Raw genomic sequence first — 12323 nt, 5'->3', positions numbered from 1 at the left:
ATCAAGCTTTATATGAGGTACAGAGTTGATTTCAAGATGACCACCTTCTTGGCAGAAAAAGGAAAATTGCAGATGAGCAATTTTACATGGGTGTTGAAACCAGACATGAAACCTAACAAAAATATTAACATCTAAAACACAGTCAGATGAGAAATTTGTTCACAATCCATTTTCTGAGGCTGTATGAGTGTGAGTATCTGTAGTAATTCTTATTCAACTTCAAGTTTAGACTGATGACTTTTTCCTCTAGGGTCAGAAGGGCCCACTGGACCCCCAGCAGTGTGTGAAGCTACAGATGGCCACGGTGAGCCTGCTGCTTGAGATGATGAAGGTTTACATCAGTGTCCGGGCAGACAGGGATGTGTTACCTGGGTCCCTGGTGGCCCTGCAAAGGGCCATGGGTATCATAGAGGACGTGTCATCTGGGAACGGGGGAAGCCTGTCTACCTCTGAGCTTAAGTACCTGGGTAAGACAAGTTCTCTCTTTTGTGATGGGGGACCATTTTTTGTAATGTTATTTTGCAATAAAACACACATTCTCAATCGTAAAACTGCATATTTTTGCTCCACCAATTTTAGTCACAAAATTAATGTAACAGTAACTGATGCACATTCCAGGTGCAGAAAACTTACGTTACTTTTTAGATATGTGTTTTGCAAAGTCTGTAACCAAATTATAAAAGTTTCAATGATGTTAAAAGAATTTGATATATGAAACTCTACATTCCAGTATATAGGTTTTTCTCTATGACTATAACTAGTATAAGAGAGTTTAGCATTCTTTTTTTTTTAAATGTGGGCTGAAAGGCATTTACGCTTTAATTGTTTTGCCTTGTTTGCAGGCTCCCATATCTACAACCTGAGTATCTGTGTGTATAACCACGATTGGTACGAGGATGCCCTCCCCCTCATACAGGCAGCAGTGCAGCTGTTACAGAGGTGGTGCCAGGCTAGTGGGCAGCCTGACAGTGACAGGGAGGTGAGATTTGGACATGAACTGGCGATAGCCACATGATTCGTTACTCACTCGCTCACGTACTAATCTACACTCACTCACTCACTCATTTAGCTGTTACAGAGGTGGTGCCAGGCAAGTGGGCAACCGGACAGCAATAGTGAGCTGCTAACTACATACGATTCTTCACTCTCACTCACTCACTCATTCATCTACACTCTCTCATTCACCCACTCACTCACTCACTAATCCAAACTCACTCCCTTGCCTTTATATTTGTCGTTCTGCTTTTTAGCTGTGTCGGAGATAGCTTAGGAGTTACAATGAAAAGTTGCTTTGGTTGCGTAGCTAAGAAAATCTATCAACCTGATGTGATATTTTGTTCTTATGATTTTCATTTTTTTTACCAGGTGAAACTAGCAGAACGGTTCTGGTTACTGAGCGAGTGTCAGTTGAAACTTGATCTGTGTGAAGACGCCATGTGCTCAGCTGCTTCCGCCCTATTGGCTGACCCCAGTCACATGACCATGCAAGTGGAATCCTGGGTAAGAGCTAAGAGGGAAGCAGTGGAAAAAGATGGAGACCTCAAATCAAGGTACTTATGCCATCTTTCCATTTACATTCAGTAATTTAGTCAATGCACAACATTTTTGCCATTGATACAAGACTTCCAGTCACTTAGTTTTAAGCTAGACATTCTTTGGCTGGTTGGCAAATGATAAGGATATTTGAAAGTAAGAATTAAGGAAGAGGGCAAGTGAAAAGCAGAGGGTTGGGAGGAAAAATTAACAATGTAACATGGACTGTATTCACTCCCTGAAACTGCATGTCAATGCACAGGCTTTTGCCTCAGACTCTTTTTTCCTCTGGACATTTCAATGCAGCATGTAACCTTTTTCTGTACAAGCACCAACAACTGAATATTGAGTGTAGTCTTAAACAGAAAATAATGGTAAAATAACCTCCAAAAAGTGTTAAGTGATAATTTGAATAATTATTATTTGTTACTTCAGGACCCTGAGGGATGCTGTCCTGTCATTGGACACCAGTGCCCTGGATCAGGACCAGATGATAAAGGTACTGCAGGAGGAACTCAGGATGCTGCAGTTACACAGGTGTGTGGGGTACTTTGTCTGTTTGTTGGCATAGCTGGTAAACTAACGTGAGGCACAACACACACACACCAGTGTGCAAAATACTTTTCTGAGCCAGGTTGCACAGTGTGCAACCTAGGGCAAAAACTAGGTTGTACAACTGAATTTCAAGTTGCACCACCTACAAGTCACTAATTTCTGAAGAAAAAAGTACCATACATACATATTTGACTGATATGAAATGGAGCTGTGACAGTCCATTTATTTCTTCCAAGTAAATTGAGAATAAAATCAAGTTCTGAGGCTCAAAATCTAAGTTGCACCCTGTGCAACCTGAGTCAAGAAGTAAGTTGCACCAAGCAAAAAGTGGTTGCAATGTGCAAGTGGGTATTTTGCACGCTGCACACACTTCTTACTACCTACATAAGCCCAGACTGATGTGGTTCAATCAACTCACACAAGGATGGATCCCAGGCCTACTCTTTTTGATCAGAGCGGGTGTCTCCTGTGTTTGACTTGAGGTGTAGCTGCCATGAAGACGACTTTATGTCCCACCAAAGGGATTCGAACCTAGAACCTTTGGATTCTGTTAGTGTTAGTCCACAGATCTTACGACAAGAGAGTGGTGTTTATTTTTTCATATATGTATATATATAGAACTATTAGCCTGTGTAACACAAACTCCGCTGTCCATGGCTGTAACTGGCCCCTCCCGCGGACCGGCGGATGTTTGGCGGGCTGCTATAAGCGAGATTTAATCAGGCTATAGAACTATGTAAACAGTATAGTCTACTCTACAACCTATCAGCCTTCAAAACAAATGTTCACCACTATTGCCTTGTACAATTATTCCCAACTTCTTAGTTACTTCATTGCCTTGAAGTGGTCTAATGACCTTGCTTTTAACAATCCCATTTAAAAAACAAAACAAACTTGAAAACATGTAGTACTACTCGAATATTTATGATATACGTAATATGTAGTTCTTATTTGAGGACACCTCAGTGATAAACATTGTGTTGTATGTGTTAGGTATGACAGCAGTTATGAGCAGTACTGTGTGATCTGTGACCTGCTGGACGTGCAGGGGGACAGCAGGCTCCAGGAAAGGGCGCACACCATGACACAGCTGGGTCAGCTACTACTGTCCTCCCCTGGCTCCATCACTTCCAACTGGTAAGTGGAAGCCAGATATGCAAAGGTTAGATGTGACCTTATAATGAGATGCGACTGCAGCTCATGGCAAGGGCAGTTTTACTGGCTGTACAGATTCATGCCGTAGTCTGTGTAATGCTCACACAATGATACAGCTGGGACAGCTACTGCTGTCCTCCCCTGGCTCCATCACTTCCAACTGGTAAGTGGAACCTTTTTTTCTCCTGGAACAATAGTATATCTTGCTGTTGCTAAGTACAGTAGGGGCATCCTCATTAGATAGATTAAAACAAAACTCCAGGAGAGAGCTCACACAATGATACAGCTGGGACAGCTACTGCTGTCCTCCCCTGGCTCCATCACTTCCAACTGGTGAGTGGAACCCATTTTTTTCTTAATTTTTCTCCTAGAGACATAGCAGAAAAAATCAGCAAAAGGAAAACTTGAGTCGTAGATGAAGATCTTTAGATGTCAAAAACCCTTAGATTCAATTCACTGAAAAGTTGCATGTTCGTGACAGGTAAAAGGTATTCCCAAAACTTTCGTAATAAGATATGTCTGACAGGCACAGTTTTGTCAAGCCTATCTCTTTTAATCTGGGTATGAAATGTTCCAGAGCAGTCTTTGTAACCCCTGCTTCTCCTATTGCATCAATTAGTCCTCACCCTTTGTCAGCAGTTGAGCTGGTCTCAATCATGATGTTTCTGACTTCAGCAGTGGACATGCTGTTAGTGTTAAAGCTCTACCCACTAAGTGCATTCACTTTTTGTAATGTTGTTGCCATGGTTTGAAAGAAAAACTTTTGTAATGTTCCAGCACTGCTGTGGAATGCTGTGAGGAAGCTGTCTTCCTATTGGAGGAGATGGTAGCCAATCAGGGACCGGACTGTGAGGTATCCACGACAACCCTACACGATGATCTGGCAACAGCCTACATGTGGCTGTACATGTGCAAACAACAGGAAAGTCTAGCTCAGGTGAGGACTGGGTTTCAGGTTTAATTCTTTATTTATGTGGTTAGTGGTATTCATTGCTGAGTGTCTACGCTAGCAGACGTAAGATTGAGATGTCATAGGTTTGATTTCTGGTAAATCCTTTTTAGACGCTGTGTCTTTGGGAAGGCACTTAACATGGCTTTCCTCACTCCACCCAGGTGTAAAAATGTGTCTGACTTTGGTTGGGAAGGTAAAAGGATTGGGCACCACTTTCCAATACCATGCCCTAGACACATTGGATAACAACCCATCTACATCCTCAAAAAGGCTATGGAATGACCCTTACTTTTATCTTAACTTCCTTTGTTTTTAAGAGTGAATGAGTGAGTAATGAGCAAATGTGTGAGCAAGTTAGAAAGTGATTTAGTCAATGAGTGAAAGAGTGAGAGTAAATGAGTTAGAGTGACTTAGAAAGTAAATACTACTAGACAGAAAGTAAATAAACATGTGTGAGTGAGTTAATGATTGAGGGAGAGGGTGAGTTTGCGAGTAAGAGAGAGAGTGACAGAGTGAGTTAGTTTTAATTGTACAAAGTACTCACTGTGTCCCACATTACTCATACTGACTTGTTATATTCCAGGTGCCCAAGCTAGACTCTTCCCAGAAACAGTGTGACAAAGAGAAGGACAAGGACTCCCAGCTCACGTACACCGAGAACGAGACATCGCTCAACAAGCTACTCTCCAACATCAGCCTACAGGACTGTCAGTTAGGCCCCGCAGAGGTGGCCATGGCGTACCTGGATCATGCCTTAGAAAACTGGTGCCTTGTGATAAGGGAGGGGCTTGATCTGTCTGCAGTCCGGACTGTGGAATCCACTGCAAAGTGCCTGAAAATAACGTCATCAACATACGGCCTGGCAGGAAGGGTAGGCAGATATTTTTGTTTGTTTTTCATAGTTAAAAAAGTTTATTATAACCTTTGTTCCAACACAACAGAAAAAAGACTCACCATAAATTTTCAGTCAAACATGTTGACCATCTTTAGATAGATTCGCTGCACTGATGTTCACTGATTTTTGTTTTTTTGTTTGATCCTTTAAACTGTAATTTTCGTTTGTTTGGGCTGAACCCTTGGGCGATACAGAATACACCACATTGTATTCTGTATCATTCTATAAGTATAACCTTCCATAAAGTTTTAAATGTTCAATTGTCTCAAACCTCTGTGTTGCCAGCCTTTCCACCAGGCCCGCACACTACACCTACTGGCCACACTCATGGAGGCTGCCCAAGACTATGAGGAAGCCGTGTTTACCGTTGCCACGGCAACCATTGCCATGTGTCTCCATGGCAACAGTTGCCATGGCGACCAGCTCCTGACCAAAGCAGAGAGCCTAGTGGGGAAGCTGGAGGACAACAGTCGGGCCTTACTGCTGCTGAAAGTTGCCAAGAGTCACTTCTTGCTTCTCACTGGAGAGGTGAGGTTTTACTGTGATGTTTCCATTCCCCAGAGCATATGATTATTTATGTCTATTTGAAGCATTTGTATCTATATGAGCCACATTGAATCCTGGTGGTGTCACTAACTGAAAGTGACATTAACCTTGTCCACTGTTCATTGTACTTGTCACAAAAGCTAGTGGAATTTCCTGGCACAATAACACAGTATATACTGTGTGTCTGTCTTTATCATAACCAGTTGAGAAATAACTCAACTGTTCATTTAGTTTACTTGAACTAAAGTTGTTTGAGTTGATCCTTTTTTTTACTTTCACCTGATGTTGCAAACTACAAGATTGTAACTTTTTCCAGGTGTCGGTCGGCTGGACACAGTTGTGTGAGGTTTTGTCCAGCCCTATTCTGGAGGAGTGTTCGACCATCTGTTACATGCTATCAGCACAGGCCAGACATGTCCAGTCTCTCTACCTTAGGCTACCTCTGGGGCAGGCTCACATGGACAGGGCAGGTATGTACATGTTATACAGGCTCACATGCACAGGACAGGTATGTACATGTTATACAGGCTCTGTTACATGCTATCAGCACAGGCCAGACACGTCCAGTCTCTCTACCTTAGGCTACCTCTGGGGCAGGCTCACATGGACAGGGCAGGTATGTACATGTTATACAGGCTCACATGCACAGGACAGGTATGTACATGTTATACAGGCTCTGTTACATGCTATCAGCACAGGCCAGACACGTCCAGTCTCTCTACCTCAGGCTACCTCTGGGGCAGGCTCACATGGACAGGGCAGGTATGTACATGTTATACAGGCTCACATGCACAGGACAGGTATGTACATGTTATACAGGCTCTGTTACATGCTATCAGCACAGGCCAGACACGTCCAGTCTCTCTACCTCAGGCTACCTCTGGGACAGGCTCACATGGACAGGGCAGGTTAGTCTTTATTACCTTTGTGAAATAGAGGTATTATTATAGTGACTACTGTTTGTTTGCAAGTGGGGTGACTGCATGCAAGATACATGTAAGTAGAAGGGACCTGGACTGATTGTTTTGGTATTTGGCATCTTGATAGGTCTTTATAAAACCTGAAATGCTATGGATTATATTCCCTCTAGCAGCATATTATGGTACTGCAGCATAATGTCCAGTTTTTATATGTCACCTGCTGTCCTTAGGGTGTGACATTAGGCTGTGGTCTACTGTTCAAGAGCTAGGGGATTTCCTCCAGTACAACAAACCTGTAAATACTATAATAAAATTATACATTACTATAGTGTCTGCCTTCTCTGTCACGACCAGTGGAATAAAGGCTCTTCAGTGAGCTAAACTGGTTGAAGGTCACTTTTTTTCATGTCTTTTCAATGTGACATTTTTGGGTCTGACTCTGAGTGAATTTACTGTGATGTTGCAGAAGGAAGCTCCTGTTTCGAGACGGCGTTTGATGCCTTCCGCGTGCAACTGTCACTGGCCACACTGCTGTTTGAGATAATTTCACTTGTTCATGTCTTTTAAAACTCAATAAAAATGACATTTTTGTATCTGAGTGAATTTGCTGCAATGTTTAGGTAGCGTGCATAGTCCAGTAGTTAGCAGCCTGCCTCTGGGACTAGAAGCCGTGAATTCGATTCCTGTGTCGCTCACCCGACATGCATGCTACTGGAAAAAGTCGTAGTCCTTAGGACAGGACGTTAAGCAGTGGTCCACTGTTTATTGTGCTTGTTGTGTCCCAGTACAATGAACCAGTATATACTGTACATAGCGTCTGTCCTCTCTGTCACGACCAGTGGTAGATTAGCTCTTCAGTGAGCTAAAATGCTATGGGGGACAGAGACGTTTGGAAGGAGAGAGTGGACCTGGTCTGGGCAACCAGCCCGTGATGATGATGATGATGATGATGATGAGCTAAAACTGTTTCGAGATCACTTTCCTTTTTTTATGTTGCAGAAGGCAGCTCCTGTTTCGAGACAGCGTTCGATGCCTTTCGTGTGAGACTGTCCCTGGCCAGGCTGCTGTTTGGGGACCGGTTTAAAGAGACTGACCGACTGGTTACAGCCAGTTCTGCTTCTAAATCTAACTCAGCAAAGACCAAGAGAGGTGGGCATGTTTATTGAGATTTTGGCCAATAGTGCTGTAGTGCACCATATGACTCTACTACTACTACTAGTAGTATGCCACACTAACTTAATTATATTTCAGCCATACCATATATGGTATGGTGAAATATATTCGTAATGTTTCTTTCTTTCTTTCTTTCTCCTGTCAAATCTTCAAATCGAATCATCTCCGTCGTTCCGGGACCGAATGACCTGAAATTTGGCACAAGAGTAGAGTGGGTCAATACCGGGGTGCTGTTTTCTCATTTTTTTCATATCTGCCTCTAAAATGATTTTATTGAAGTTTAAAGGTCACGTTTTGACCACAACGGTATATTTTGACCCCCTGTACCATTGAATTACAATGGAATGACCTTAAATTTGGTGTAGATAGGCATTAGATAGTTGGTAAAATGATCCAAGTAAAATTTTTGGCATGCACCAATTTCAAATTATTCATTTCTGCACTTTTCTGAGGGGAAATTGGTTTTCTTTCGGCCTTCTCCCGGGAACTCCCGTGACCCCAGAGCCCACAGGTGCCAGGTGCCAGCGGTCTGGGGAGAGCGAGAGTTAATTACTTTATGGACGCCAGCCAATCAGCGACGAGAAAGGCAAATGCTAGTTAATATTCATAAGCGGGGCCTTGCAATCCCGTTTATACACAAACAGATGCATATTACAGCCTTACAGTGGCCATATGTTACCCTGTGCCCGGTTTGAAATTGTAGTTTGCGAGGATTTGGAGTTCAGACAGGGTCATTTGAGCGGTAGCGGACGGTACGCGTGCATTGAACGTCAGAATACAAGTCTGTGTCGATGAATTTACCAACATTCCGCATGGCAATATCAATCATTTTTGGCAGATTTGACTTTGGGGGTTAGTTGAGACAATCGAGAAAATGTTACTTGGCAGAAAACGCGGGAAAATTTGACAGTTTGCGTTTAGTTTTGATACGTAAGTTTGACAGTGGCGAGAATGCATGTATTTTTTCCAAAACAAATGTAGGTACTTCTAACGTTAGTGTTGTTGTTGTTCTTTTTTGACGTAAACTTTGTACATTCAAATTGTAAGTAACTTTAAACTGCCAGAGTTTGAGCCCAATAAAACACTCTTAGTACCAGAGTATCACCACTGACCTCCGAAAAGAAACCCCCGAACAAGGTAGAAACTCCTATCCTCCAGGTCTCGCACGCTACGAGCAGGAAATTACAACACTCAGACAAGATTACGTCCGATGGCTGATTGCATACAAAGTAAAACAATTTAACAGTGGTATGCAGGGCATATGCTTAACAAAGAATTCGAAGGAAAATGAAATATATAGATAAAGCCAAATCAAGTTAACTTGTTGGTCCTGGGATTTTTCAGAAAAGAAATGAAGCGACAGGGTGGTAAAATTCTTGTAAAAATTCGAGACGTCTCCGTTTATGTAATGGCTCATACAAAACAAGAAGATTTTAGCTTGAAAAAAAACAACAACAACAACACACTCCTACTTCACAACACCTGCACCTGCTTGACAATTATTAAAACGTATGCCCTACTTGATTAAAAAAAAATTCAATGCAATAATAAACAATAAACCCACATCACAAGGAGATTATGACGGTACTTAGACCTAGTTATCGAAGTGGAAATTGTTGAATGGCGTCATGTAATTTCATGATGAAAATCTTCTGAATGGAAGATGCGTTTTTTTTTCACTCTCGGAAAAATAGGAGCTGCCGCAATTCTAAAAGCCAATCAGTTATGCATAGGCGCTCCTGTGGAAGATTATATTCTTCCATATGGGCCCGGTTCATATTGGGCAAGCTCTGTTTTGACCTGGAATCAATTCACAATATTAGTTCTCTTTTGGGGATAACTTACAGTCAAAATGTTCCATTATTGCGCAGGGGTGACTTGGAACAGTCCAATGTTGCGTGGGAATGGGTATGGCTGAAATATGCTGTATTTGCACCCAAGCAAATGTCGGCCTTTCTAGTTTTATAGATGACATCGTGCACGCATTGATTTATGCATGTTTTCAAAATGACTAATACAAAAACTGGACACGTGACCCAATAGCATCCCTGGTCAATCAGAATTGCCATTCTGCTTGCCAGAGGACGGGACATTAAGCAGTCAACTGCTCATTGACTCCAGACAAGTCGAATTTCTTAAGAACTGAGGAAATTTCCCCTGTATTATGAACCTGTAAATACTGTACATAGCATATACTAGCAGGGCTCAAAATACTTTTTTCTGCATACCTACACTGGTGCAGGTAACATTCAAAATTACCTGCACCAGACAAATTTAGGAAGTATGGATCATCCTAGAATTGTTCAGGAACTATAGCTATTTTTTCTGTTATACTGTATAAGTGGTAACAGTCAATGTAGCTAATAACAATCCAGATACACCTACATCATACTATTCATAGGACATTTATGTATAAAACCCAGTGAATGGACCAGTGCAGGTTAGGTGCATGTAGACACCAGAAATACCTGCACAGATCCAATTTTACCTGCACTAACCTGCATATGCAGGTGGTATTTCGAGCCCTGACTAGATATAGTCTTCTCTGTCACAGCCAGTAGAAGATTAGCTCTTTGGTGAGTTAGACTGGCTTTCGATCACTTTCAGTTAATTGCTATCCATTTCATGTGAGGAGATAGTTAAAATGGTGTTAACAGAGCAGGCTGTCTAAAGCACAGGCACCTGTTTATATAACACCAGACAGCAAAGCTGCCCCCTTTTCCTCCCTCGTACCACAAGTTGGTAACAAGGGCTCATACGGGGCATACATTGATTCATGTACGTTGACGCATGTAATGTGCACTTGCAATATATGAAGCTGTAACAATTGCTGTTATTATAAGTTCAATAAACGTTTCAGGTTGGAAGGTTTTTAGGGGTTGTTGGTTGCAAGGGCACACTGACTTTATTTTATGGATGACATCCACACGTGCATTGATTTTCTGGCCTAATACTAATAATAGCATCCCTGTCAATCAGAGAACTTTGGTAAGGAGGCAAAATATATACCACGTGATTGAAAAAGCGACAGTTGTTGCTTATTGAAGTCTTGCTGGAGGTGAACATAAGACAAACCAAGATTGGGAAAGAAAGGACTGAAATTTGTTTAGTCCTGATCATGAGGTTTAGCAGCATCTTTTTTTGGCTAGATTTATTTTTACCCTCGTGCATTAGATTTGTGGTCTCCTGAGGATGTCATCCATAGAATTAAGTCAGTGTGGCCTTAGTTGTAGAAGGCAAATTTGAGCCCTGCACTACAATCATCTGACATCCTTGGTTATATGTGGAGAGCAAGATCTAGACTGAAGGGTCCACCCTATAAGATCAATAAATAAATATATAGATAAGCACATTGAAAAGCCTGATAGATGAGATTGAGGGTCCATCTTGATATTTTTTATTTTTTTATTTATTTATTTCTTCCTCAAACGTACATAGGCAGGGAAATACACACATGGTATACCCTGAATTGCGTAGGTTTGTTACAAAGAAACTTATACGTGCAGAATGTCAACAAACAAAAATACATAATATATTAACAAACACTAAGCATAGATCCGAACTCACAGGCTGATGGTAATGCTAGGAAATAGAGTCATTATAAAGTCTGACTGCAGTGTGGAGGAACGACTGTTTCAGTCTGTCAGTTCTTGCCTTGGGGAGAGTGAACGCGTTCTTGTTCCTCAGTTGCCTGCCAGTAACTGTGCGTCTCTGAGGAGGCACAAGGTCGTGCAGTGGATGTTCGGGTCTTAACATGTCCTTAAAGAGCTTTACTGCAGCAGCTTCTCTCCTTTCCTTTAAGGAAGGTAAGTTGGGAACTGATATGAGTTGTTCAAACAGTTACAAAGTTACAGTCAGGTCTCCAGGATTTGAAAAGGTGGTACTTACCCTTACCTGTTATGTCAGTCCTACCATTAATTTGATAAATATTATTGAATGAATGATTTGGTGTCATCAGAGCTGGTATTTGATAGCCCAGGATACCAGTTTATACAACACCAGACAGCAAGACTGCCCTCTGTCAGTCTGTGTTCACTGTGACCAAGAGTTCTTTGGTAACAGATTGTAATGTTGGGCACACACTTAAAGTAGAGTTTTACAGTATGCCGGAAATATCACTTGCATTTGCAGTATAGTGCAGGTAAAATTGAGACCCAGAACCCCCCCACCAAATATAAATAACTTCTAATAACGAGTCTAATAAACAAGTATGACGAAGTCCTCCTTAATGTCATGTCTTGTATTTAAACAAGCAATATAGCAAAGCCCTTGAATATCCTGTAAAAGCATTCTGTACTAGTGTACAATAATGTCTTTACCTACATACACTGCACATCCCTAGTACAAGTAACCCCAATGTAGATGTAGATACATGACATTGTATTTCCCCAACCCTTCCCAGGCTACCCCCACCTGCCATGGTGGTGTTGTGATGATTTCCTGACCTCACTACTGGACATGGGGAAACTCTACTCGGACCAGGGCTGCGTCAAGGAGGCCAAATCCTACTTCTTAGAGGGGCTGGAGATAGCAGCCAACTTTAAACTGCCAAGAAGGTGACTTTCATCTTAAGGTTCACTTACTCACAATCACA

At 41.9% G+C, this 12323-nt stretch overlaps 1 protein-coding gene across 1 annotated transcript in view; it reads left to right on the top strand.

Annotated features, from left to right (window-relative positions):
• LOC118432840 (separin-like) overlaps positions 1 to 12323 on the top strand; it is a 30982-nt gene that overhangs the window by 2340 nt on the left and 16319 nt on the right. Inside the window, exons 4-15 of the mRNA XM_035844460.1 lie at positions 251 to 467; positions 843 to 979; positions 1366 to 1550; positions 1969 to 2070; positions 3082 to 3225; positions 4021 to 4180; positions 4779 to 5066; positions 5376 to 5618; positions 5953 to 6106; positions 6234 to 6398; positions 7556 to 7705; positions 12132 to 12285. Coding sequence (XP_035700353.1) covers positions 251 to 467; positions 843 to 979; positions 1366 to 1550; positions 1969 to 2070; positions 3082 to 3225; positions 4021 to 4180; positions 4779 to 5066; positions 5376 to 5618; positions 5953 to 6106; positions 6234 to 6398; positions 7556 to 7705; positions 12132 to 12285 — 2099 coding nt within the window. The remainder of the gene's footprint in view (positions 1 to 250; positions 468 to 842; positions 980 to 1365; positions 1551 to 1968; positions 2071 to 3081; positions 3226 to 4020; positions 4181 to 4778; positions 5067 to 5375; positions 5619 to 5952; positions 6107 to 6233; positions 6399 to 7555; positions 7706 to 12131; positions 12286 to 12323) is intronic.

This window comes from Branchiostoma floridae, chromosome 16 (genome assembly GCF_000003815.2).
Source record: "Branchiostoma floridae strain S238N-H82 chromosome 16, Bfl_VNyyK, whole genome shotgun sequence".
In the NCBI taxonomy this organism is placed as follows: domain Eukaryota; kingdom Metazoa; phylum Chordata; class Leptocardii; order Amphioxiformes; family Branchiostomatidae; genus Branchiostoma; species Branchiostoma floridae.
This window is presented reverse-complemented; position numbering and strand designations above follow the sequence as displayed.